Below are 27,517 nucleotides of genomic sequence, written 5' to 3'. Positions count from 1 at the left end.
GTCCAGTCTTAATTCCAGATTCTTGACTGGTATAATTTCTTGCTTAAAGCTTCTCACTTCATTATCTTTAGGCACTGGAGAGACACAGTTTGAGCTATGGGCAGCCCTCATGTTTAAGAGAGAACAAATGCAGATGCAAGCCTCGGTCAATTATCCATGACTTCTGAGAATGCAGATTATTAACAGTTCTTCGAAGTCAGCAGATGATATGCTCAACTTCTGTTCTACAACACACCAATACAGCACCACTTTAGTACACAACTGGACAGGACAGCAGGCTCTATATCTCCCAGTCTGAGTGTATATCATTAAGACAGTATTATATATCACAAAGAAATGCATTTTGATGAACCTGAACTATGACTGTTAAACCCTTAGTGATGGAACGGAGCACTGCCTAATGAGGTTAGATGGACTTTTGTCATTTTATTTAATCTTGTTTGCTTAAAAAATGCAAATGTATAGAAAATCTTTGAATTTATACTCTTGGAATATCAGGCTCACAGTAAACTTGGAATAAGAGCCAGAATTAACAGCCATCGATTTGCCCACATTTATATCCTGTTACAGCTCAAATCAACTAGAAAGGTTAATATTCAATGTTTCACAGATTGACTATTTTGCTAAAATGTATTAAACATTATCAGGCTCCTCCTCATCCCTACGAAGAATAATCATTTTTTAAAAAACAATATTGAACTAATAATAAAACCTAAACTAAAACTTAACACTTCCAAACAATAAAAATACTAGCAACTGCCAGTACTACCCCTCAAAACTTGACCTCTGACCTTGAGGTTGAGGTCACTGAGATTTGAACTTGTCCGAGCATTTCGAGTTTTGGCTTACAGGGATTACTTACACACATGTTGACAAAAGTTTTTAACTTCATCATATAACAGTAGATATATGCCAGAAAATAAAGAAAAAGCATAATAGATTCTTTTTAATAGAGTGATCAGTGCTATAAGCAATAAAAGAAATCACTTATTGCCACATTACTCACAATCCAAGTGGCAGCTGATTTCCAAAAAGTGTGTCACTCATTCCAAAACAGGGGGATGTTGACTGTTAGCTGTATTCTTTTTACTGTGATAAAGGCCTGAGCACAGATGCAGCAATACAAACAAAAAACACACCGATGGCTGCAATTAGCATATTTGGGTACAAGTGCATAAATTTTGGGCTTCACCTCTGCACTGTAGCTTTGTAGAGCCTTGAGAAGACGTGCAAGAGATACTGTACTATGCTGCCATCTAGTGGATGAAACCTATGCTGTTTTAAAATCAAACCATTTGAGAAATTATAAAAAAGCAATTGTGAAAAACTAATATTAACAGTTCCAGTTTGATTTTAAAGCCAAAAATGTCCTGCTGGATTAAAATGTTATTCATTAACTAGACAGAGCCTCAACCCTGTCATGTTTACACAGCACAGGTGTGTCAGCTGATTAGCTGATTAGCCTTACCTGGGTAGCGTTTGTAGTTGTCATAGTCTTCAGAGCACTGGACGCTGTAGACTCTGGGCTGAGGTGAGACCAGCTCCCCTTGGCTGACCAGAGTTTCTGTGATGTCACTATCCAAAGAGGTCACGTACAGCCACGTTGCCGTCCCACATGCAGACAACGCGACCAGCAGCAAGGCCACAAGCAAACGGGACCCCCGCCATGACGACCCCTGCCTCAGCGCATTACCTCTGACCAAGACAGAGAAAAGCTCCAGATAATTAGCTGAAGTTGAATTCTGAGAGAACCATAACATGTTGAGATGAACTAAAGTCATTTCTCTCTCAGGTAACAGTTAAAGGGATGTATGGAGTAATTATTTGACTTCTAAAATGATTCCCACATTTGTGTGTATAATAGGAAAATCCAGGATTGTGTTGTTTCACACTTGTTTCCATTTCTAATGCACAGTAACTACATTGCAAATTCAAAACAAATGACATTCTTCACTAAATGTCATGGCTAAAGAAATATTAGCTTGAAATAACAGTGAAATACATAAATATGTGGCTATAAATGAAAAAACACCTTAAATTGATGAACAAATAGTTGAAATATTGAAATCTATCAGTGGAAACTAAATAACACTAATAACATCAAAATTCTGGGATATTGATCTGGTCAGTTAATTGGTTACAGCTGGTTCATTAGAGGAACCACAGGTTTTACAGGTAGAGGCCACTGACATTTTTCCCCATCTTATCTTTTCTGGCTGTTTTTTTTGGGGGGGGGGGTTACGAGTTCTGCATTCCGCACAGTTTCAAGAGCATGAAGAAAATTGCATGGAGACAGGTAGGAACTCTAGACAGAGCCATGGAAGCTCCTTAACCCACAGATGAGAGCAGGTTCCCCCAGAGCCCATGTGACATGCGTGAAAGACTCTGGCGAAGCCGTGGAAAACATTACGCTGCCTGTAACGTTTTTCAGAATGACCGGTTTGGGTGGGTCAGTGGCGGTCTGAGGAGGCAAATCCATGGAGGGATTTAGGTCCAGTAGAACACCTCTGGGACGTTATCTTCAGTCCAATCCTTGCTGCCAGTTCACACCTCAGACTGTGCAGGAGCTCATTGATGCCCTGGTCCAGATGTGGGAAAGAGATCTCCCAGGATACAATTCATCATGTCATTAGGACCATGTCAGGCATGCATACAAGCACATGGGGGCCACACAAACTACTGAGTACTATTTTGTGTTCCTGCAATGAAATTTTGTCAAAGTGAACTAGCATGCTGCGTTTTTTCCCACTTAGATTTTGGGGGTTTCTTTGAATTCAGCCCTCTGTAGGTTGACTGTTTTCATTTCTATCAAACAGCTGGCATCCTTTCACTCCTAACACATTACCCAGTCCATATCAGTGTTATGACGTGATTTTTTCCCCCAGAGAGTTCTGATGTGTTTTCAAAGTGTTCCTTCATTTATTTTTTAAGCAGTATATATGCAGTGTACATATACATATAATACATCCTTAATGACGAAGTTTTTAGTTGGGGCTGGATCATACTGTGAATATATGTCACTATACAATTATGTGAAATGCAAATATTATGTGCATATTATTAATTCACTTATGAGAAAACTGGGTACAGGAAAGCACAACTTAAAAGTATTTGGTTCACCTGGACACTCTATACCTGTGTCATTTTAACATTAGCTTAGCATTTAGCCAGCTGACGTTTCATCGCGGTCAAACACGGTGACAGCACCTGACTGGCACACACTCCCCTTTCACACCGTACTGCTGTGCACAGGTGGGCACATTAGCATGTTTTGTTTTTGGGGTTTTTATTAGCTCACCTTTTAATTTTCTTCTCTATCTCGGCTGCATTCGCACCCTTCGCGTTTCTTTGTCGTACTGGAGCCATTCCACCTCAAAACATCTACAACGTAGCATTTACAAAACGCATACAGTCACACACGGCCACAGTCACACACGGCCGCAGTCTCTTGCCTTCTTCCACTAAACCATACCGCTCACCCCGCCAACAGCTTGTACAAGCTCCCGAAACTCTCTACTTCCTGGTTGCCCCGTATACTCCAATCCTATTGGCTCCGGGGAAGGGAAAGCCTTTTTTCTATTGGACCACGTTCGGGTCTCTTTGAGTTGCACTTACAGAGCACAGCTGCGAAAACATAGCTAGGCTACGGTGTAGATAGCTCGGCTGTTATCATCATTTTAATAGTAAACAGTAAGAGAACGGGCTTATGCAACAATATTAAGAACACCAATAAGGGACATTTCATCTGTGACTAAAGTGTACAACTGAGTGGGGCTCTGTGTATGCATGCAGAATGAGCTATCCACCTTGGCCTAAAGGGAAGAAACTGGTGCACTTGGACTTAAAAGGTGCTCCTCCACGAGTTGAATACCTGCACAGGGTAAGCTTCCACTCGGGTCTTGCAGCAACATGCACAGTATTTACAGCTCTGTCAGTTTTTAGTTCCCCATGTGTGCTAACATCCTCAGCTGATCGAGCTCTTCTCTGAGCTGGGAGTGGATGGCCTGCTGGTGGAGTATGAGGATGTGTTTCCTTATGATGGGGAGCTGAAGCTGCTCCAGGCAACAGCACAGCCTGCTTACAGGTGCAGTTTGGGGATCTAGTGTTTCTTAAATAGTTTTTTACTGTGTGTGCATTTTTAATCTCTTTTCACAATAAAAGATCCTCTAATAAAATCATAACCCTCCCTGTGTTTGATAGAGATATTTTAAGTGCAGACGTGAAATGCTTTGGTTTATCAGATCATCTGATTTTTGTGTGCTGTACTTTCAGCCGAGATGAGGTGCTGTCTATGCAGGAATTCGCCAGATCCAAGGGGATGGAGGTGATCCCACTCGTGCAGACATTTGGTCACATGGAGGTGAGGTGGACACATGTGGCTCAATTTTAAGATGGGAGTTCTGTGTCACCCCTGCGCTCATCTCATCTCTGTCATAGTTTGTGTTAAAGCACCGATCCATGTGGCACCTGAGAGAGGTGGCACACTGCGTGGGAACCCTGAACCCCCACAGAGAGGAGGGGGTGAAGGTGGTGATGGAGATGCTGAGGCAGGTAGTGGAGTTGCATCCGGGGCTCAGCACGCTCCACATTGGAGCAGATGAGGTGAGGGTCGGTTTTCGGGGGGAAGTAGTTGTGTTTGTATAACTGAATCTCTTACATTCGTCTTCGTGTCCTCAAGGTGTACATGCTGGGTGAGGGCGAGGAGTCCAAGTTGTGGCTGGCTTCACCTGGGCGTACAGTGGAGCAACTGTTCTTAAGTCATGTGACCAAGGTGGCCAGGGCTGTCAAGGAGGCGTGGCCTCATATGACCATCATAATGTGGGATGATATGATGAGAGGCATGAGCCTGGACACACTGAAAGGTGAGGTGATATTCAGGGTAGTTTGAAGTTCTTGTACGTGTACAGGTCTAAATACTCTCTATAACCACTGTACAATATAAATGATTGGTATTTGTTTATGATCAAATATTCTTAATTACTGTTCTTTTAATCCATATGTCAGCCAGTGGTTTAGTGGGACTCGTCCAGCCGATGTTGTGGGACTACACCCCAAACCTGGATGTGTCCAAAACTGGTAGGTAAAGTACACAGATGTACATTATCAAACAGTGCACTGCAAAACTATTGACTTCAGACTAATAATTCACCTTCGGTAGGTTTTCTTTTTGCTAGTACAAAGTGTCTTCAAATGCAGAAGCTTTAAGAGCTTGATATCAATGAGGGGAAAAAATTAAAAGAGTAAATACAACCAAAAATATGTGACCTAATGGTGATTCAACATGATATCTTAAATTGACTGAGCTTGTTTTGCTAATTTTAGTTGAAATTCTGAATGGCTGTTTTTACATTTAAAAGACTTAGGTATAATTCAACCTATATGTGCGCTTTATTCATTAAGTTACATTTGTAAGTAGAACAACCACTGAATATTCTCAAACTATGTTTTTTAGTGTCTCTGCTGGAGAAGTACTGTAGTGCCGGTATGGCAGATCTTTGGGCAGCCAGCTCCTTTAAAGGCTCCACCAGTGTTTACACCTGTGTGACCAGCACGCAGAGACACCTGGATAATCACCTGCAGTGGCTGAAGGTGGCTGCTTCTTTGTCTCCTGCTGTAAATATGAAGGGTATTGCCATCACAGGCTGGCAAAGGTAAGAAGCAGAGGAAGTTCTCCACGGAATAAAAGGAAAACAAGATGTTTATGTGGGCCATTATTTACCCTTCATCAGGTATGACCATCTGTCAGTGCTGTGCGAGCTGATCCCAGTGGCTATTCCATCACTAGCAGTCTGTCTCCAGACTCTCCTTCACGGACAGTTCAGTGCTGAGGCCCAGAGCAAAGTAACCGGGAAGCTGGGGATCTCATCGGTGGAGGTGGAGACCATGGAGATGTGAGGTTTAACACCGTTTTAATAAACAACACCATCACTGTATCTATGTATGCATCTCCAAGCTAACAGGATTTTACTCCCCACGGCCCTCAGGACATGTGTAGCTGACACAGTGTTCCCAGGAAGGAGGCTGGCTGAGTTAATCGTGGAGCTCAATGCACTCCTCAATTCAGAAGATATAAGATTTTTTGAAAACAGCATGTAAGTTATGGGAAATGATCATAACATTTCATTTTAAATGGAATTGAATATCAGTTCAGCCTCACGTCTGTAGGCTAGCATCTATGATTTGTGCACAGTGTACCACTTTATTAGGCTATTTGTATGCTGCAAACATGAACTAAAACTTAGTCAATCATGTCGTTATTGAACAACAGTTCCAGTGAGATGTGGGAATAGATTAAGTCTTTAGACAGATTTTAAAACATTCTAAAAATGTTATTAAAAATTTTTATATGTGCAGCTACTTTGGCAATTACTACAAGAAAGCCAGATATGTAATATTTTTGGTGTAGTGCACGGGCTACCTGTTAGCAGTGATGTAGGTTATGCTGCTAAGTTTATAAAATGAAATCTAAACATGAAGCCATCGGAAAACAAATTTCATTTTTACATTTTAGGTTTTGGACAATTAGCTTTAAAGGTTATACTACAATCTTTTCATTTTTTGTTTGATCTTTTTTGTTTTACTTTAGTTAGAGCCCGCTTTTAGCTAACAAGCTAACATTAGTGCTATGTATAACTTAGAAATGTGAAGCTAACAGGTGCCCCCAAATATATTTTTAGTAGAGATTTGTCGAGAGTTATTTTTTTCCCGTGTAGATATTTAACTGTGTGCTTGTGTTGCTGCAGGTTTGTGAGAGGATGGTTCAGCCCATACCAGCGGCAGAGGAAAACTGTAACCCCGCTAATCACCATGCAGATTCACAACCAAGCATCCCTGTGAGCACACCTTCTTTATGTTTTACCAAACTGTGGAATATTAAAAATACACAGAATATACAGTGATAGTAAAAAGAAAGTATACTGTGTATCAGGATATATTTAAAAAATCCTTAAAATTAGGTAACTATAACCTCAATTAAACTACATGATATATTGCACTGTATCATGATATATTTAACAAAGGCTAAGCCAAAATGAAGAAGCGGTGTGACCCTGATATCTTGATATGTAAAACTACTGTGGCTAAAATGTTGCCTTTTGTTATCAGTTTTTCAAAAAACTAAACTTTTTTTTTTAAATCTTTTGATTTGTGCTAGCGATGCTCCTTCAGCAGCATCTCTAGTGTGCAGTGAAGTCTCACTTCATCTTTAACTTTGCACTGAGGATATGTTGTGTAATTTGTTTATTTACAATCCAGTTCATTATTTGAATGAGGGACTAGTTTGCACAAAAGACTACATGGGGGTAGAAAAAGAGTCTGGACCCATATCCATACCATTGACAGTATAAAAGACAGACATAGCCCGCATGTCATCACCTGGTTAGGGAAGTCCCGTTATAAAGCCTTAGATTAGCATTACTGTCATTGCCATCTTGGTGGATCTGACTGTGAAACCACACACTCATTGTCAGTCACAAATCATTGGCCAACAAGCACTTTGTAATCCTACATGTATGCTGAGGTCAGAGCCAAGAGCGATTTTACGTACACTCTGTGCAGCTAATGGGATCGCTCCATGGTGACCAATGAGAAGAATTCAGGTTTAGGGCACTTCACAACAGCTTCACTTTTCAGACCCAGAAGTCTGGAGCATCTTTTATGCTGTCGATAAACCATACAGAGATCATTTCTGACATAATTTCGTGTGTCAGTGGTAGCAAGAAACCTATCTAGGTAACTAGTTACCAGAGCCAGTCTACAGAGAATGTCTTTATTTCCTGAAATTCTCAAAGGTATGCTCAGAAGATATGAAGTCGCGCAATTCTAATGTCCTTATGATGCTCTTTTACCCATAAAATCTAACAGGACTGACTTAATGGCACCAGTTTCCTAATAATAAATGCAACAGATGTTGGAAGAAACGTGTACAAAAGGGAGCTTGCTGTGGTGCCAGATAGGCTTGAAGTCCTTAATGCAAGAACGAATATGTTTTACAGCAGTTACAGCTCTGTGAGAAAAGCCTTGAGATGAAACTACATCTGCTTTACTGATATCTTCTTCAGAAATCACAAAGGAAACAGACAAAAATTTGTTTTACCTCTACAAGTTACATATTTTTGGGCTATAGTTAAAAAGGGCCCCTGTAAGTAAGTGCTGCCATGAAACTCATATTTTGTGGTTCCATTAATATGTGCTGAGCATGTGCAGATTAGAACAGTTTTTTAAATCGTGTTAGCACTTAGCTCAGCCCGTGAGCTAGCATGGTGATGAGTCTTAACCTTAGTCTGTGTGGCTTCAAACTGAACCCTCTTCCGGTCACGTTGCAGGTTTTTGGCTACATTACAGCAGAAGGTGGAGGCAGTGAGAGAGGAGATGGCCAAACTCTACCCAGATTCAACAGTCCAGGAGTGGATAGAGGAACACGTCAGCCCTGTAACCGCTCCTCTTCAGAGGATAACAGAGGATGTTGCAGCCTGTTTGAAGGAGATGGTGCCATAGAATCACTTTTCCGCCTTTGACATTGCTGATTAATTCACATAAAGCCTTCCTAATTTCTGCCACACACTGGCACTAAAGTTCAAAGGAGTGATTTTATATAGGGTTCTGCGCTTATGTGAGAGTAAACTGCTATATGTAAACGGAGCTACGTGTAACAATGACAATAAAATCAAACCCTAGTTTAAAAAAAACAAAGTGTTTATTCCTTTAAAGCAGCACACATTTGAACTTGGAATGAGACAAAGTTTGACCAAAGCACAAAAGTCTTTTCCTGAGATTCAGTCTTTGGTTCACTTTACCTGTTTTTGTTTTTTTTAAAGGTTACAAGATAGACAAGCATGACGTCAAAGCATTTCACACATAATTCACTCTTGACTGAGCACAGAAGATCCTTCATGCTCAATTACAGTTTGCACATGCATTCATCTGGATTGTCTACTGGGTTCAAATAAACACGCAAAAAGACAATTATGAGCGGGGTGGTCCAGAAAACTGTGGGAAAAGCACTTTCCTGAGGCTCACATACACAAACACTCAAATTCAGTAGGAAGGCACGGGAAATCTGTAATCTGGAGTGTGCTCTCAAACAGTAATTAGCTCAAAAATGATGAAATAATACTCGCTTAAAGAAGACTCATCTTAGAATGTAACAAAAAGGAAATAAAAAGGTCTGTTCCAAGATTTTCTAAATTGTGAACATTTGTAGGACAACATAACTGAATGGTTGTATTACCAGTAAAAATACAAACAAGGAAGACTGTAAGTAGAAACTAAGGGTTATTTTCCCTGCTGTTCCACATGCATGCACATGCTTAGAGTTTGCTATATATTAAGGACCTTGCACAAACCTCACCCTCTGTAATGCCTCTGCATTGTTGCAATGCCCCTAACTAAATCTCCCTTACATTAGAGTAACACTATACTTCAGACAGATCACAGCTTGTCTGCTTCATCTGAGTCGGTGCTGTTGTCTAGAGAATCTTCATCCTCCGCATCCCCGTACTCAGCCTCATACTCCTGATGCCGACGTTTCTGCAGTTCCTCCAATGCCAGGAAGCGCTTGAGCAGAGCGGCCACTGCCTCCACATCACTGAGGAGTAACCGGAGTGCAGAAAACAGATCCAAATAAATCCAAATATTAATACAGTGTATTCATAAATAAATGTTCATATCAAATCGTAGTAATCAAAGTGTTGTGGTACTTTTTGTGCAGGGTATTATTAGCCATCACGTCTCGATAGCTAATTAGCATGCAACAATAATTCCTGTTAGCAATCTTATAGTGAACACCAGAAAACAAACAGTGTGTCTTTTCTGTCCTGTCTCCCACACCTCACCACCAACCGGACGTGGCAGATGGCTGAGCCTGGTTCTGCTGCAGGTTTCTTCCTGTTAATAGGGAGTTTTTCCTTCCCACTGTCGCCAAGTGCCTGCTCATAGGGGGTCACCTGATTGTTGGGGTTTTCTCAGTGTCATTATAGGGTCTTTACCTTAAAATATAAAGCGCCTTGAGGCGACCATTGTTGTGATTTGGCGCTGTAGAGATATAATTGATTTGAACTAATTTAAACGGTGAAGACAGGCTCATTTAATGTTTATATAACACTTGGCACACACATCTACTTTCTTAGCTAAAATAATTAAAATCTAATAGAACTGTTTTGGAGTCAATTCTGTGTTCTTCAAGATCATTATATTTGGTTTTTGTTGGAACTGTGTAAGAGAGGTATTGATCTATTTATTGATGAGGGCAGGCTGAATAACAAACATCTATCTGTAGAAGTGAGCACAGTTTAACAGCAACATAAAGTCTAGCCTCTAGATTGGCCACAAAATAAATCAATGCAGGAAGGATCTATTATAGAGTTGTTGTGTTTTAGCTACGAGCCCCCTAAAAAACTGCTAGCTAATCATGTATTAACTGCAAGTTTTAATTTTGTGGGCTTAATATACTGAAAATGTGAACATCAAATCTCTATTTTATCTTTCATCTATCATCTAACAACAACTTCATACTAAATCAGATCCTGTGCTTAACTGTCAACTGCCAGTGACCTACCTGCGTCCCCCGAGCGTGGCGCTCTGAGTGAGGGGGTAGGAGAAGCCTGCAGCCAGCTTCAGCATCAGCAGATAACCTTTCCCCAAATAACGCACCCTTTCCTCCTGGACGCAGATATCGCACAGCTGGTCCAGATCCAGCACAACTGGGAGATGGAGAGAAAAAACACAATGGTAAGATCCATTATTTTGGCCTCTCAGCTCACTAATGGAGCTGTAGTGACCAACCCGCTCTGTGGTTTTACTCACTTTTCTCTTGGCCCTTCCTCCACAGAGTCAGGACTAAAGTGTATAAACTGAAGGTCTTAAGCTCAATCAGGTTCTTGGTTTTATCAAACACAGCCTCCTCCCATTCCTCCATGTTCTGCATGGCCACAAACAGACAGCCAGCCACGTAGAAGAGCTTCCACGGGATGCTGTCTGCGGGATCGCCGCAACACAAGGAAAGAAAAGAAAGCTGTACGCAAGTGTTGGAAGTTAAGATGACAGATTATGTAAATTTAGTTTGCATACCTGAGCTGTAATATGCAGCTGTTAAGCCAACAGATGCTATCCCTGCAATGGAAAGAGGAGGCTTATGGTTTTGGAGCAGTTCAAGGGAATATTCCATCAGTGAAGTGTGAGAGCACATGTCATATTTGAGTATGGGAACAACATTTGCACAAAAAACAAACTTACCAACAAGAAGAGACCACGAACGGATCCCCGGGGATCTCTTTAGGTGGAGCAGGTTGGAGCTCTGGTCTTCTACTGTCATGTATCCCATCTAAACAAAGACAAGAACCCAGCAGTTTAGAAACACTAAAAGCCAAATTTCCCCTAATAACACTCAAATAAAAGGGCCAGTTCACCCAAATCACATGGCAAATATTTATTTATAATATGGTAAAAATAAAGTATTTGTTATCAATCTTAACAAAATATTAAAAATACATGTGTTTGCACTTTGCTATGAGTAGAATGAAGTGAAATCTACCTCTGAGATTGATTAGATCACTTAAGGTGAAAGAGTTTAAAATTACTAACAGTAATGTTTTTTTTCTATAGCTGGAGTTTACCTTTGCAAGGTCAAGGTTATAATTTCACAAGTGTAAAAGAAACAGGATTCCCACATGAAAAAAATTATATATATATATATATATATATATATATATATATATATATATATATGTGTGTGTGTGTGTGTGTGTGTGTAAAATGTAAATGTAAAATGTTATTTGTTTCACATCAACCATTTTGACTTCTTACAGTAGGAAAAGTGCAAAAACTTGCAAAACCTGCTTTACTCCATAATTTCACAGACCTTTCCTTTAAAGGAAGTGACTGTTTTAAGTGAAGTCAATGTTTTAAAGAGCCACTGTAAAACATTCACGTCTGTGTTCATTTTCAAATCGCCATTATAATAAATCTGATAGGGACAGAGCTCAGTGAAATGCAAACCACTAGTGAATCGCCCTATGTATTTTCTGCACTTTTTTAGTTCAGTTTCAGGTTTTATATTTCGTATCTTTAAGTTAAGATTAATCAAATCAAAACCCCAAAAGGAGCTATACCAGGCCCGTGCTCTGCTTCAATACAATGCCCAGACAGCAAAGTAACAGCTGTTCAATAGGGACCAAGTCTTCACTTTTTTACCCCAGAGCCTCCCTTACAAATTAGACAAGCCACGATTTGGATTACCTCAAAATAAATCAAGATGGTTTCTCAAAAATAATCCAGACATGTTGCTGTAAGCAGTGGATTTTTTGTTTGTTAGTTTGTTTTCTAACTGAAGAAATACCAAAGCTGAAATGTGTTTCATGGTCATACATTGATGTTTTAACACCCCTGTACAGCTGCTGTACTGCTGTACAGGGGTGATGGCAAAATAAAACTCAAACTGTTCTCGTGGTTTGATCTACATTTTTGTTCCATATATGTTTCTGATCAGACATACGGGTTTTTTTTTAACTGGATCTGAAAACACGAGACAAGAAAGATGCCCCTGCTGCTGCTGCTGCCGACCACGATCACTCGGCGTGACGTAGACCAACAATCTCTGCAGAACAGGTAAAGACACAGTAATATGAAATCTGTATTGCTTACCTTAAAATCGCCTTTTTTCTTATAAATTTTTGCCTTGTAGATTTAGGAAAGAAGAATGTGTACAAGGAAACGCAACCGCTGAAACTATAAGGAAGTTCTATTCATATTGCAACAAAACAGTCCCGAAGGGGCAACACTTCCTTCCAGGAACAGGGCGAGCTTAACTTCATCACGCCTTCAAAATAAAAGCTTAAGAAAGAAAAAAGTAAGTAAGAAAGAAAGGAAGGTTTTTTACTTTAAATTTTACATTTAAACATTACATTTGCCTGCATACACCTGCCATAAGCAAGTAAGTAGTATATATGCTTGCGTACTTAAATGTTTCAAACATAGTAACAATTTGAAAAGGAGTTCATAACTCGATAATAACCACACAGGTTTTCTTTTCAGAAATACCTAAACTGAGTTTTTATCAAAGCTGTTTCTATTACAATTTAATTTAGTGTGAAGTGAGGTAAGAAAACACACAAGCTTCCGGAGCAAACTCGTACCCAGTTTGCGCATGCGCTCAGAGGTCGCCGGGGTACACAATGGAGTCGGACGTACATAGACACGACTGGCTTGGACACTAGAGGAGTCTCGTCGCTTTTGTAAGCGGCAGTTAGAGTATTATGAAATAACCGCAGAGGTTCAAGCCTGCCGGCCAACAGTGGCGGTGACGCCGTCCACAGACGACTTGATCGGAAAACGAAGGGTGCTGAGTAACTGTCGAGTTCACCTGTATGTAGTCTTCTTTAGCACTGGCTGCTCTTCTACATTTTTTCCCATGTCTTTGTCCGAAAGAGCGGTGAAATAAACCGTCCGGTGAGTTACCTTAAAATTCGACCTTGCAGTGTTAACACTGCGTCTGCCGCGCCGTTAAACCAGCATACACATTTCGGTCCCACACAGGAATTAATGTAGAAACCCTAAAAAAGGCCTGGACCGAAATAGCCTGTTTTCAAGTGGTATATTTAAGGCCAGCAAAACTAGGTAGCTCGTTAACGTGAGGCAGGCTTAAAGATTTGGCTACTCTTATTTAAAGATATAAATATATTCACCTCAAACTAGATTTTTTAAAAGGTGTTTTTGTATCATATGACAGTAAGACTGTTTCTATACAACAAGCTAACTCTCTATAGGTTTTTATAGCGCGGTAGCTTCCAGCCCATACTTCTCGCGCTTCCCCTCACGCTCACGCAATCTGATGTAATGGACTTCGTGGCGGTTTCTGTTGGCTCTGTTTATATAATTAACCCGAGCAATTTGGGATGTAATGACAGAAGACTAGTTTGTGCTTGCACTCAGTTTCCCACCATTATAAAGCTGTTTTGTTTATGATAAAACGCCCGCCTGTGATAGGACGCTGGAAGCAGTCAGTGGAGGGTGGAGTTGATTAAACAGCGCAGAGCAGTCGCCTCTGCCTTCCTTACAGGAAACCTTAGGCTGTGTGGAGCTGGGATGTTAATCTCTGTGTCTCTCTCTTAATTTAAAGATATAACTGCTGAGGAAAATGTCAGAGGTCAACATAGCCAAGCGCAAGGACAAGTGCGAGAACTGCACTAAACAGGTATGATGATGGCTCTGTAGCACTATGCTGTCTCATAAATGGGTTGGTTGATTGGCTTTTTCTTGCTCTCAGTCCTGAGCTGAGTTTATCGATCTTTCTACACACAGTGCAATAAGAAGCAAAGCGACGATGGGGCCAACTCAAACCAGGAAAGCGAAGAAGTCAATGGGCAGGTAGTATCTGCTTACCCAGTGCACTCTAGTCATTGATTGCTCTACACGAATCAGTCCTCATCAGGTTCCTATGTTAAGCAGTTTTCATGCATCCTTTCACACTGTTTGGAGTTCACAGGGAGGATAAAGTCTAAAAAGTTACAATTCTTTATTTCAGCATGATGCAGATTAAGATGCTTTTAGCAGATAGTAGGCTTAAGACAGGTAATAACCAGTACAGGAAGATGAAACGTAGCCCACTTCAAAGGTTATTGGGGGGAAAAAAAATCTCCTAATTTTTTCAGGTGAATGAAGGCTCCCAGCTTTTGTTGAGCGCATGTCTGTCCTGTGACGGCTGTCTGTCAGACGAGGACACCTTGAAGATCTCTCAGCAGGGTCTGGAGGAAGTGGAGCGAGTTCTGGCTCTGAATAAGGTACACTTCTTCCAAAACCAGGGAGTGTTTCTGCGCTGCCTTGTTGCACTTGTTAAACGACACCTTCCTCTGTCCCTGTCAGAAGTGTGATGCGTCGAAGCACAAGGTGCTGGTGGCGTCGGTGTGTCCGCAGTCTCTGCCTTTCTTTGCTGTCAAGTTCGGTGTGGACATCACTGAAGCAGCCCACAAGCTCTGCGGCTTCCTCAAGCACATCGGTGATTTGATTTTTTTTCTTTTATGAAATACGAAGTAGACTTACCATAAGTTTCCTACTCTCTCCATTTTATTTCTTTCTGTTGTTAGCTTGTTTTGTTATAAAGAAAGGCTACTTTGTTTCTTTTTTTTTGGCCTTACTTCCCACTTTTCTGCTAAACAGACTTAAGTTTACCTTTCTGCAAGCAGGTGTGCACAGATTACCCGTACGCCCTGGTATTTATCATACATGTTCAACATTCCCCTGTTTGTTGTGTGCATTCTGCTTCGTCACTCTGGGTTTTCCCTGCAGGCGTGCAATATGTGTTTGACACCACTCTGGCAGCTGGCTTCAGCATCCTAGAGAGTCAAAAGGAGTTTATTCAGCGATATCGCAGGAGGCACCATGACTCCCACGCACTGCCCATGTTCACCTCCTCCTGTCCAGGTAAACCGTCCTCGCTTCTTTCCCTTCCTCATACTCCCCCCACTCTTTATGCTGCTTCTTCTTCTCCTCTTTTTTTCAAACCCCCACCCTGTTGTACTGGTTTTCCTGTCAGTGTGATTATCATCTGTGCTGATGTTTGCCTCAGTTTTAAGTTTTCTTTGTTCTGCTAGTCCCCGGGCTCTTTCTTGAGTGAATTTGTGTGCGTGTGCTGAACCTGGGGTTTTAGAGGTGCAGATAGCAGAGAGCTGCTGGGGAAAGATAGGAAGCTCTTCCTGCACCACTCCCTTTATCAGAGATAGGACACTAGAACTTTTTTGGTCTTTAATTGTGGCTATACACGTGCATGCAGAAACCCAGGCATTCAGCCTATGGGGTCTAACACTGGCCATGGAGATGGGCTTTGCTCGCCTCCAGGTGAGGAACGACCAGTAATTAAATACTTGTTACATTCGGTATAGCAAGCTGGCTTATCATCATGAAAGAAATGTATTGGACTATGTGGATTTTTTCCTCTTATCTCTTGGTGTGTGTGCTTCTACAATAAACAACTTCAATTCATGCACAGTAGGCTAAGGGTTATTTTAACATTGTGTGTTTACAGGGTGGATCCGCTATTCAGAGCGTGTCCTGGGCAGCCTGGTCACTCCTCATATCTGCACAGCCAGGTCACCCCAACAGATCATGGGGTGTCTGGTCAAAGACTACTTCTCTAAACAGCAGGTAAGCATTGATCCACTATGACAACTTACAGTCAAAGGTCTCAGAGTAATTGGAGGTCTTTCTACCACTTGTTTAAGTGTCTGTTGACAAATAAGGAAGGGTAAATAAATGAAAAGTGATCTGTTGTATAGGCGTGAGAGTTAAATATAATAGAGGTGATCAGCCTGATGGGGACTGATGGCTAACATTGATTGGCTAAAAGGTCTTCATGCTGCTCTAAATCTTTTTTTTTCTATTAGAAAAGTCTCTAATAGGTTAAGACCGGGAACTTTGCTCACCCAACATGTGGTTCTAAGACTTGTTGCAGTTCAGGAAGTGCTTTACCAAAACAAGTTTCACCACTTCTGAGGCCCTGTGTTAAATTACCTTTAATTTAAGCTGTCACAAAATGCAGAAACGGAATGCATCAAATGAACTAATGTTAATGAACCGCGCCTGAAATCTTAACAGCAGCTCAGCCAAAATTTCCTGCAACAGAAATGAAGCCCGACAAATGTGTAACACCTCGCGTTAAAGCTCTTTTATTAAACTGTCATAGAGGAAAAAGCAGAAGGTTAAAAAGAACATGCTTAGTTATTCATGATTGCTAGCTGGGATGTTTTGTTGGCGTCTTCAGTAGTGCCAGTAGCACTTGTAAATGCAACCAGAAATAACTTCATTTATACATACAAAGATCATCCTTTTAAATGACTTGCGACCCACTAAAATAAGCCATAACAATGCAGGCAGATGACCCTGGCACCTGTCTCTATTGCTGCATTTTCTTGTTATTTTGCTGTGTTCAACATGTTCCTGGGCTTCAACCTTTGGGCAGTGGGTGTGTGGCATCCAGCCAATAGTAGAGTATCAGATTACACCACTCTCAGGTGCAGTGAGAACACAAACAGAGTGGATCTATGACATTATGTTTTTTTTATTTATTCTTTTTAATGATAACTGTCATTTTAAATTATACTACAAAGAATACTTAAAATCCTTCAAAATAACTGAACCAAGAATATTAAAGTAGATATGTTATGTTTTTTTTAAATGATGTTTAAAAATGTAGCCGAAGTTTAAAATAAATCTAAAATTAAAGAGGTCAATTTACCAAACATCTAAAAATCACTGTGAGCCAAAAGGCTGTTCTAAATGTTCTGTATTTGATCACCTAATGTGGTCACGTCGTCCCAAACCACATGCTCCTTCTGAGTCAGTGTTTGTACTGTGCAAATTTTTCAAGGGAGATAATGATGTCTCAAACCTGAACAACCCAAGGCTAATGTCAGACTCAGTTCTGTATTTTATGAGAGAGAATCTCTTATTATGTCTTTGTTGTGTTTTCTGTACTAGCAGAAGTTGAGTCCAGAGAAACTCTACCATGTGGTGGTGGCTCCCTGCTTTGATAAAAAGCTAGAAGCTGTCAGAGAAGAGTTTTACAACAGTATGCTGGAGACCAGGGATGTAGACTGTGTACTTACCTCAGGTAAGATTTTAAAAAAGACCATATTTGCAACTATATTAGAGTTTGTTAGACCCCTCTCTCAGGTTTCAGTAGAACACATTTACTGTCTAGAGGTGTATCTGAACCTGAGGATTGTATGTGCAGTGGAAAGGCTGAATTACTTGATATCCTTAAAAGGTTTCCTCCAAGAGTCTCGTCGAGTTGCTTTCTGCAGAACATTGTAGCTGTTTAGAGGTCATAATGGACACTCAAATATAATCACTGTAATTATGCCAGCAGGATGCTGATCTGGTTTCTTTTGTTTTCTTGAGATTCAGCCATTTGTCTCCAGATCTATTTAAGATAAAGAGCAGCTGACCCCAGTATGACAGAGCATGTCAGAGTGAGCAACTGTGGGAGAGCTGCAGCTGTTGCTAAATAAAGAAATCTGCACTCACACTCATTTGATGCACCTGCATGTACCAACCAACCATGTTTCCTCTTTTTCACTTTCTTTGTTTCAACCAGAGTATGCAAAAGCATACATAAAGCATGTATCAATGTAAAATGTACACTCACTGGCCACTTTCTTAGGTATACCTTGCCAATACTGAGTTTAACCCCACTTTCACCTTCAGAAAAGCCTTAGTGGCATAGATAGGCATAGATTCAACAAATTGCTGGAAGCATTCCTCCGAGGTTTCGGTTCATACTAATATGATAGTGTCACACAGCTGCTGCACATCTATGATGTACCACATCATCAGGTGCTCTGCTGGATTAAGATCTGATGACTGTTGAGGTCATTTGAGTACAGTGAACTCATTGTTATGTTCAAGAAACCAGTTTGCATTATCCTGCTGGAAACAGCCATCAGAAGGTGGGTACACTGTGGTCATAAAGGCATGGATATGATGAGCAACTGTACTGTGGTTTTTAAACAGTGCTCAGCTGCAGCCCAAAGTGTGCCAAGAAAATATCACCAGCAACCTGACAACAGCAACAGTTCATACTAGGCAACATGGATCCATGCTTTCATGTTGTTTGTGCCAAACCAGCTGAATGTCACAGCAGAAATTGACATATTCAAGAAACTGTAGATTTCTTGTCAGCTTGAAATATTCTGTTCATTCTCCTCTGACATCAACAAGACATTTACCAGCTCACCAGGTGTTTTCTTTTTTAAAATCTAGAGATGGTTATGTGGAAAAATCCAAATAGATCCACAGTTTCTGAAATACTCAGATCAACAAAAATGCTGTTAAATTACTTAAAGCACCTTTCCTCCACATTCAGATGCTCACTTTGAACTTCAGCAGGTCGTCTTGACCATGTGTACATAAGCCTTTGAACAGGTGTAGCTAATAAAGTGGCCAGTGAGTGTTGTAATTGATAATGAAAGAGAGCACTGTCACAGTAAGAGTCGTGTTTCATGTTCCAGGGCAGATTTATTACCTGATGGAGCAGAGGAAGGTGTCGGTGGAGGAGCTGGACTCAGTTCCACTGGACCAAGTGTGAGTAGCTGGGAGGATTGTTTTTAATAATGTAAACAATGACGCCAGTGCTATGTAGTTGGCGTGTTAATAAATTGTAAATTATTTTTGAATTAGTTAATTTGCTGTTTACGTGTAAGATTCTAATTTCACGTGTAATGTTTACGTGACTGGATACAACCTCTGAGCCTGTGTCAATGCAGCTTTGACTGTGACTGTAGGCTGGGAGACGGTGGAGACGTGGCGCTGGTGAGACATGACGGCAGAGGCTCTGAAGGTTTCCTGGAGCACGTGTTCAAACACGCTGCTAAAGAACTCTTTGGTGTGGATGTCCAGGAGATCACATATAAGACCCTCAGGTGAGAGACGGCCCAGTCGGCATAGTTGTGTTCTAATAGCTCAGGGTTGTGTCATTCTGGAGATGGTATTAGGGTTTTAATCCATTTGTCCATCTATTGATGTGAAATTATGACATAACTGGTTGTTCGTACGTTTGACACATCAACAAATGTTTTTTTTCCTTCTTCCATGTCAACTTTATGCACATCTGCTGCTTGTAATTTCCCTTCAATTCAATTATTAACGCTGAGCAATACAAAATTTGTTGTCACACCAACTTCACTGTGAGCTAACTTTGAACTAAGGCTGACCCTGTGATCCCACACTCCCCGCATTGCTGTGTTAGCCTGTACTTAAGTAAGAGCTGCTAGTTTGTCTGTGTAAAGGTGAAAAACCAGTTTAATCAGCTCAGCAGTGTGATGTGGTTTTCTAAAACATGGCAGTGGATGGGATCAGTTGAAAAGATCACTTTTCTTTGATTATCGGTGTATCATCCCTTTGCTGGTGACTTTACAGGAATCGTGACTTCCAGGAAGTGACACTAGAACGGGATGGTGAAACACTTCTGCAGTTTGCTGCTGTCTATGGTTTCAGGAACATCCAGACTCTGGTTCACCGTATGAGAAAGGGACGTGTGCCTTATCAACTGGTGGAGGTGCTGTCCTGCCCCGGAGGTAAGGCCCATCACGGCCATGAGCTCAGACATGCTGCTGCCAGCTCTTTAAGATTTATGAGCCTTAACATTCCTCCTGTTTCCCTTCAGGGTGCTTGAGCGGCCGTGGTCAGGCTGAGAGTGAGGGAGGTGCTGGTCGGCTGGACAAAGCCTTGGTTAACCAGATGGAGGAGATCTACAGCAGCCTTCCAGTCCGGCTCCCAGAATTCAACCCTGCCCTGCACACCCTCTATCAGGAGTGGCTAGAGGGTCAGGACTCGTCACAGGCCAGAAAGCTGCTGCACACAGAGTACAGAGATCAGAGTCACGGCCACGCACAGCCCCCACACATGCAGTGGTGAGAAGAAAGGGAACGTCTTCCTTTAAAGACATGAATGGACAGCTATTCGATTGTGCTTCTGCCTGGACCATCACATATTCTAAAAACCTGTGGACCACGCAGAATGACGGACCAGTGACTGACGTCTCAATAGATCATTCTTCCATTTAACCACAAGGGGGGGCTGCCTCTTCTGTGCTGAGCCTGATGAGATGTGAGGGGCAGAAAAACAAACACTTAGAAATGATACAGAGTGAATCAGTGAATGCAGTGAGGTGTTCTTAAACTGGCAAAAAAACGGCACGAGGTACAAGATCACCTGCTGTGCCAGCTGTTCTAATAAGTGACATCTGTAGCAAGTGTGAACCGTCAGTCTGTCGAGTCACAGAGCAATAACCCCTTGAGAAAACAGAAGCTTTTATCACAACTGGAACTCATGAACCGAACCTGTGGATGCTGAATGTATATTTGCTGAGTTTGAATCTTAGCTGTCCAGTATGAATCATGCAGTTTTCCATGCTAAAGTCATCTCCACTGTTCCTAGCTGAAAGACTGCGTGTTCTCTACACAGTGATAACTATGCAACAGTGTCTTATTGAATCAGTCACAGTAAGTCTGCTGCATTATTCTGATTATCCGTCCCAGAGGAAGGAGAGTTCTCCTGTTTAAGTCTGCAAGAGGGTTTCATTTGTATCACTGCTCCAGTTTCACAAACTAGTATTTTTATTAAGTTATGCATATTGTTTTACAAGATCAAACATTCATGTCCTATGTAAAGCACAAAAAGAAAAACGCTTCTCACAAATAAGTGACTTGTGTCATTCTGATGCTGATGGTTTTTTGTTTTGGTCGGGGGACCTGGTCATAACATAAAGAGACATCACTCCTGAAACTTTTAAACTTTTCTTTTTTTCTTTTTTTTTTGGTCCTTTGAGAACCAAAAGATGCTGATCTTGCCAAACCAGGCTAATCACCAAATAATCTAGATAGATAAACAGTACTACAGGTCACAGTAGAAATGTGTATAGTCTTAGTGGAAGCATAGAAGAACTAGAGAACAAGAAGGGACCAAAGTTTGAGCCTTAGTTACACCACAGATGAGAGGGAGCTCTAAAGAGGAGGCATCACCGATGATTGATGGCTGAAAATGTTTAGATTGTCTGTGTTATCATTGAGCGAACAAATGGATTAATCTTTGAATTTCTTCAAAAGAAATATTAAAACTAGCAATTTAAAGAAAAAGGTTATGACACTGTTGAATTAACATGCATATTCACACTTATTATTGCTTATTATTTAGAGCCAGGTTGTCTCTGAGTCAAAGGGAAATGCTCACCAACACCTGCCAAGTTGTTCAGTCTGTAGTCACGTCAAATTAAAATCAAAATATGAGATTTATTGTTTTCTTGGAGGGAGAAAAACACATTTTGTGAACATGTTTTTGATTTATACAAGGAAACAAATCTGTTTTCACTCAGTCAAAAAGTATTATGTGATAATATTATGTAATATCGCGAAATTCAAAGAAGGAAAGATATTAACGTAGTTAATTATCACAACAAAAAAACCAAACGTGCCTTTGATTTTCAATCCTCCTTGTTTTCAGTCAGCATCAGTTGCATAAGTCAGATGAATACGATTTCATAAAATGATCTAAAACACATGCGTGGCATGTTTTTAATGTTCAGAAAGTTTGTAAGAGTTTCATATCAGCACCATGTTTCTCCCGCAGTGCTGGTGTGTGGTTAAAAAAAACAGAGTTTATAATCGGTGGTGTTACTGAGTCGTCCCCAGATGCTCTTAAAGCAACAAGCTCTCTTCCAAGTAAGTGCTTCTTCTTCTTCATATTTTAACAAATGATAGACATGCGTGAGGGTAACTGAGACCCGCTGATCCAAATTTACAAGAGCAAAAGGTTGAGTCTAAAAAGTGAAATTGGTTATTACGTCAAGCTTTTTCCTTTCAGCCAGCTTATTTAAATCCTATTTGATTTACTTTGATCTGACTATTTAGACCATTAATGACTCCTGTTGGATTTTAATATGGACTTATCAGTTATTCCATAACTTTCTCAGGATTTGATCACTTCTCCATTTTTTTTTTTTTTTTTTGGCTTGCTGTGTCAGCCACAGAAAACCATAACCCCCAGTGACTGAATATTATAAAACCACTGACACTTTTGAGTGTGTTTGTGTATTTATGGGAAATCTTAATCTATTAGTTTGTTGTGCATGTATCACAGTCCACATCCTTAAAGGGCCATACTAAACAAGAAAGGTTGTTATACATCTAAACCGTCCATAGCATTTTTCATTAGCTGCTGTTATGGACATGTTAACACAGCAGTTGTCACACACTGTACAATTTACCAGTTCGACATTACAGATGTGATCACTTTGAGTACATGTCTCATCGACTGATGCACCTACTTATATTGAGTGATTCTACTTTAATGTATGTGTAAATGTAAGTGAATGGACACATGACAACAGTTCATGATCTACATCAGGGGTCCCCAATCTCAGTCCACGAGGGCCGGTGTCCCTGCAGGTTTTAGATCTCACCCTGGGTCAACACACCTGAATCACATGATTAGCTCATTACCAGGCCTCTGGAGAACTTCAAGACATGTTGAGGAGGTAATTTATCCATTTAAATCAGCTGTGATGGATCAAGGACACATCTAAAACCTGCAGGGACACCGGCCCTCGTGGACTGAGATTGGGGACCCCTGATCTACATGAACAATTCTCACAAAGTTAACACTGTCTTTACTACAGTAAGGACTTGGAGATGAAGATAAGCAGAGACACAGAAATGGCATCTGTAATCTGTCTTGTGGGTTTTTCATTTAGTTTCTGTTAAGCAATAAACTCAGAGATCTGCTGATATGTATCTGTACCTCCCTTTTTTAAACTACTCACTGTTTGCACCATATCAACACTCACCACTTGGTAGATGTGTCACTCTTATAACTGCTTGTATTACCTCAGAAAACTGTTATGATTGGTAAAAGTAACAGTACAATACAGCGTGGCATGTAGTGGCATGGTTCTGTATAATATTGCCGTGACATCACACGATATCACAAGTATTTGTCACCAATTGTGACAACTACAGTGGAGGTGTAGAAACAATACACACAGCAGCTTTAAACTCAGAAAACACATAAAGATGAAACGGTTCAATGAAATCCAGAGAAATTCTGAAGCATTCAGGTCTGGTTAGTCAACTCCATGACCTTAATGTGCTTCTTCTTTAGTCACTCCTTTGTTGCCTTGGTGATATGTTTTAGGTCATTGTCATGCTGGAGGTCGTCCCCTACCCTTGGCAGAAAAACAGCCCCATAGCATAAGGTTTGCACATCCATGCTTAACTGTGGCGATGGTGTTCTTTGGGTCATACTCCTCGATTTAGGTTTTATCTGACTGCAGCACTTTCTCTGCAGTCTCGTCCTTGAGGTCCTTTGACATCTCTTTGTTGAAATGCAGGTTTTAATAACAGCTTTTTCTCAAACCTTGATGTGACTATAATTTATGAACAAAAAATAGGAGGGGAGGATGGGGCTAATTGTGCCAGTTTTTACTTAAAGCCATGACTGTAATGCTTCCAAATAAAATATGTAAATATATTTCAGGATGTTGTGCATCCCTGGGAACAATCACACATATAGTATTTAAGAAATATAGCTTTCTGGAAAAAAAAAAAAGTGGTCTTATAGCACAACTTGCCCCTGGTGCGGGATAAATTGTGCCATTGATTATGAAAGTAAAACAGTAGATTTTGATCTCAGAAACTGTAATGCTATATAACAGCTAGACAAATTTAACACAAAATTAATTATCTAAGGTTTATTTAAACTTACTTTAAAACGTCAAAGGCCAATTTTACATAAGCCAATTCTGCCTCATGAGCACATCAAACAAGGCATAGTGACACTTGAACTTGTTGATGCTACCCACTGCTCTCTTCTGGCTGTACCACCAGGTTTTTGTGGTGTGGATAGCTTTCCATTCACAGACCTATTACTACTTCACCTTAAAAACTTTGCACCAGTGTCAGCACCATCAACCAGTCCAATGTAGTTGTAGGATTTGGTTTTGCCTGCGAACCTCACAATGACAATCACAACTACTTTCAGATTTACATATTCAAAAATGTCCGGTCTCATGACCAATTTCTTCTATGGTTCCCTAGAAACAAGGGGTGGCACAACTTACCCACTGGCACAAATCACTGCACTTTCCCCTGCTGAAATTAAACACTAGGTTTCAATAAACCAACCAATCTGTTTCTTCATTTTTTTTTTAAAGATGCTCTGTCAGGTGATCCTTATATCTTTTCTTCTTTCCTCCAGTTTCCAAACACAGTGAAGCTTCCAGCATGTTCCGTCTGTGGGTATGTCTGAGTCTGTTCTATGCACTACAAAGCAGTGTCTCGTCAGGTCAAGGTATGTCTATACTGCTTGTAATAAAACGTGGATCTATTACTGTTAAACTGGTCACTGCAAATGCATTAGAGAGAATAACAAATTGAATAATATCATATGTTGCTGTTTTGTCTTTCAGGTGTGTCACTGAACTGCAGCAAGATTGCAGAAGTTAGACAAAGTGTGACTCTAAATTGTACCATAAATTGGAAAGATGGCTCAAACTGTAGAATTCAAAATTTTACCTGGGAGAACACAAATGGAGCCATAACATGTAGCAGCAATTTGATTAAATACATCTGTAAATGGGATCCTCTGAAATATGTATCTCTGACCATCCAAAATGTCCAGAAAGAGGAAAATGTCACAGTTGAAATCAGGTCAGACTGTGGTATGGCTAAATCACATCCAGTACAATTACTCCCTGGTAGGTATCTTTCATCAACAGAAAGCATGTGTGTGTGAATGAGTGTGTGTTTTTGCCACACTTGCAGCTAAACGACAGTGCATATCATAGCATAACATGCATAATTCTTCCCTTGTGTCTATTTAATTGTGTTTTCTTGACAGAATACAAAGACATTTCCAACTTAATTGAATGTAGAAAAAGTTCAAATTGTGCATAAAAGAATAAATAACACAATACAGGAAATGAAGTTTCTGATGCTCAAAATTTGCTCCCAGGCTCTGCGCAGTGCTTAAGGGAAACATACACCTTATGTCTTTAATGAAAACTGCGATACTTACTAAACTGTCCATTGAAATGTCCTTGTTAGTTTTTAGCTTTATTGAACTGTCACTGCACACACCACCAACCTTTATCTATCAAAATAGACAAAGGATGCCTTTTTTAATGTACGCATGGTACTTATTTTTAAAAGGCAAAAATATGTTAAGTTCACTGTTACTGTTCACCCCATGCTGAGCAGCAGTTCTCTATCATATTGAGACTATCTCTCCACTCCATTACATATTCCATATGTACGTAGTATAACCCACCCCTTGGTTGTGGCGTGTGGATACTTCTTTAAGAGACTCTGGCTAGCCCGGCCACACCCCACAGCTTACGTATAAAACAGCTGTGCAGACATGAAACTGGTGATTGTTTGCTCTCCACTGTCTCGGCCTGTCAGCCTGTCTCGGCAGCCTCCCTGCACGAGGCCTATCCCCTAGCCCCTATCTCACTTAAAAAGCAAAAGGCAATAAGAAGCTGCTGTGCTCGAGTGGCTGTTGTGGGCTGTGTTCCCCTGGCGTACTGCTCGCGTTTCCCCGGCTTACGCGCCAGTTGGACCTCGCTGCGGTGAGTGAGAGTTCTCCAGCCTACATAGCCGGGTTCCTGTCTGGTGTATTGTCCGCGGTTCGTGGGTTTACGCAGCCAGCGGCCCCCCACTCGATCACTCGGAAGTTAAGCTCCTCACAAAAAAAACCACACTGTGTAAATAAAAACGGTTTGCTGCCATGCATGACTGGGAGCAAATTGCCTATGGCCCACTTCCCCCGGTAGAGCCAACCCTGGCCCTGCTGGTCACCTCTTGGGCTTCCTGCTGGGGAGAGCCATGGGCCCTAGCAGGGATGCTAGGGTATTGGACTGCCTGTTGGGCTGCACAGGTCCATGGCTTCCCAGGCCTGTCTGTCTAATTCGACAGCCTTTTGTTGCTTCATTTGCGGCACCTGGCCCACCAGTTGCAGGCATGTTCCGTGGAACCGGATGGTGCTGAGGGGGCTGCTGGCTGCCTCCACCAGCATGAAGGAGCACGCAATAGCTACGGGTAGCTCCTAAGCCTCACTCTGGGTGTCGCGCCACCATCTCTGGCTCTCCTAGTCGCGGCTCCGGCAAGACGACCAGGCATACCTGATGAGGCTGCCGGTCGACCCTGCAGCCCTATTGGCCTGAAGGCAGCCCGGCTCCTGGAGTGAGCTGGAGACAATTGATGTACTGCTCAGGAGATGTCACAGGGCCTGCTCAGACTTTTGGCAACTGAGCAGCTGAGTGGGGAGACCCAGAGCTTCTGTGCCACAACCTGCTCCCGGCCTTGGGGCCTTGGAGATCTCCGGCCCCAGCTGGAGGCCTTTCACAGATGTGGTGGCCGTACACAGGGGAGGTGGGAAGGACGTGGAGCCAAGACTCAGCCATGATCCAGCCACCCATCTCCCTCCAGACTTCCTTTTGAGTCAGGGTCAGTGGCCGAGCTGCTGCAGGCTGTGTTTCCCTGGTGTTTGGGACATGGTTCACTGGTTTACATGCCAGTCAAACTGTGTTGCTGTGTCTGATACGTCAGCCGGCAACTGAAAGTTCTCCAACTGGCAACGGAGCCCTGTCTAGCATATTGCCAGCGTGTCGCGGGTTTACATGGCCAGCAGGGGTCCGCTTAGTGAGCTGAGCTTCCTAGCTGCACCAGTGTCTCATTCGAGTTCACTCTGCTTCCCTGTCTGCGAACAGCGCGGATTGGCTGCGAGGCTCTGTGGACAGACCTTCGGTTGGCATCCCTAGCTCGGCCCTCCACTTTCAGCAGCCAAGCTGCTGCTGCAGGCTGTGTTTCCCTGGTGTATTGCCCGCGTCCTGGGTTTACTCGGCCAACGGGGGCCCCAATTGGTACCTCAGTGAGCTACGCTTCCTGGCATCGGGCTAGCAAGTCGACCGTGAGCAGCTGCTCAGTTGCAGTCCTTGCATCTTCCCGGGACTCACCCAGGGTTTTGGTTGCACTGT

The 27,517-nt window shown here is 41.6% G+C and overlaps 4 protein-coding genes across 8 annotated transcripts in view; 2 read left to right on the top strand and 2 right to left on the bottom strand.

Moving 5' to 3' along the window:
- The window catches only part of ogfod3 (2-oxoglutarate and iron dependent oxygenase domain containing 3), a 34,175-nt gene extending 30,378 nt beyond the window's left edge, over positions 1 to 3,797 (bottom strand). Inside the window, exons 1-2 of the mRNA XM_003438687.5 lie at positions 3,299 to 3,797; positions 1,469 to 1,695 (exon numbers count right to left, since the gene is read on the bottom strand). Of these exons, the coding sequence (XP_003438735.1) occupies positions 1,469 to 1,695; positions 3,299 to 3,366 (295 nt within the window). The 5' untranslated portion in view covers positions 3,367 to 3,797. The remainder of the gene's footprint in view (positions 1 to 1,468; positions 1,696 to 3,298) is intronic.
- hexd (hexosaminidase d) lies at positions 386 to 8,687 on the top strand. Of its 2 annotated transcripts, none has more exons than XM_003438688.4 (12): positions 386 to 405; positions 3,793 to 3,880; positions 3,969 to 4,084; positions 4,273 to 4,360; positions 4,438 to 4,602; positions 4,679 to 4,862; positions 5,005 to 5,076; positions 5,453 to 5,651; positions 5,730 to 5,891; positions 5,985 to 6,092; positions 6,744 to 6,833; positions 8,325 to 8,687. In XM_003438688.4, exons 1-12 carry the CDS (start codon positions 401 to 403, stop codon positions 8,494 to 8,496), a joined length of 1,449 nt encoding a protein of 482 aa, XP_003438736.2. In that variant the 5' UTR covers positions 386 to 400; the 3' UTR covers positions 8,497 to 8,687. The 2 variants fall into 2 exon arrangements, with proteins under 2 accessions (XP_003438736.2, XP_005448070.1); XM_005448013.3 differs by lacking the exon at positions 386 to 405 and adding an exon at positions 1,676 to 1,792 and having other exon boundaries at positions 8,325 to 8,496.
- Positions 8,674 to 12,803, bottom strand: cybc1 (cytochrome b-245 chaperone 1). The gene is made up of 6 exons (XM_003438689.4): positions 12,640 to 12,803; positions 11,233 to 11,320; positions 11,068 to 11,109; positions 10,804 to 10,974; positions 10,556 to 10,700; positions 8,674 to 9,586 (listed from the first exon to the last, which is right to left on the bottom strand). Exons 2-6 carry the CDS (start codon positions 11,318 to 11,320, stop codon positions 9,430 to 9,432), a joined length of 603 nt encoding a protein of 200 aa, XP_003438737.1. The 5' UTR covers positions 12,640 to 12,803; the 3' UTR covers positions 8,674 to 9,429.
- A 323-nt stretch (positions 12,804 to 13,126) lies between these two features.
- narf (nuclear prelamin A recognition factor) lies at positions 13,127 to 22,447 on the top strand. Of its 4 annotated transcripts, none has more exons than XM_025909593.1 (12): positions 13,127 to 13,443; positions 14,114 to 14,188; positions 14,296 to 14,361; positions 14,646 to 14,774; positions 14,857 to 14,989; positions 15,280 to 15,414; positions 16,016 to 16,134; positions 17,467 to 17,599; positions 18,999 to 19,071; positions 19,272 to 19,409; positions 19,984 to 20,063; positions 20,153 to 22,447. In XM_025909593.1, exons 2-12 carry the CDS (start codon positions 14,132 to 14,134, stop codon positions 20,401 to 20,403), a joined length of 1,314 nt encoding a protein of 437 aa, XP_025765378.1. In that variant the 5' UTR covers positions 13,127 to 13,443; positions 14,114 to 14,131; the 3' UTR covers positions 20,404 to 22,447. The 4 variants fall into 4 exon arrangements, with proteins under 4 accessions (XP_025765378.1, XP_013128637.1, XP_013128642.1 ...); XM_013273183.3 differs by having other exon boundaries at positions 13,128 to 13,359; positions 19,906 to 20,063; XM_013273188.3 differs by having other exon boundaries at positions 13,128 to 13,443; positions 17,470 to 17,599; positions 19,906 to 20,063.
- Positions 22,448 to 27,517: the final 5,070 nt, after the last annotated feature.

Source organism: Oreochromis niloticus, linkage group LG8 (assembly GCF_001858045.2).
Source record: "Oreochromis niloticus isolate F11D_XX linkage group LG8, O_niloticus_UMD_NMBU, whole genome shotgun sequence".
In the NCBI taxonomy this organism is placed as follows: domain Eukaryota; kingdom Metazoa; phylum Chordata; class Actinopteri; order Cichliformes; family Cichlidae; genus Oreochromis; species Oreochromis niloticus.
The sequence above is the reverse complement of the archived record's forward strand: the minus strand, read 5'-3'. Positions and strand labels throughout refer to the sequence as shown.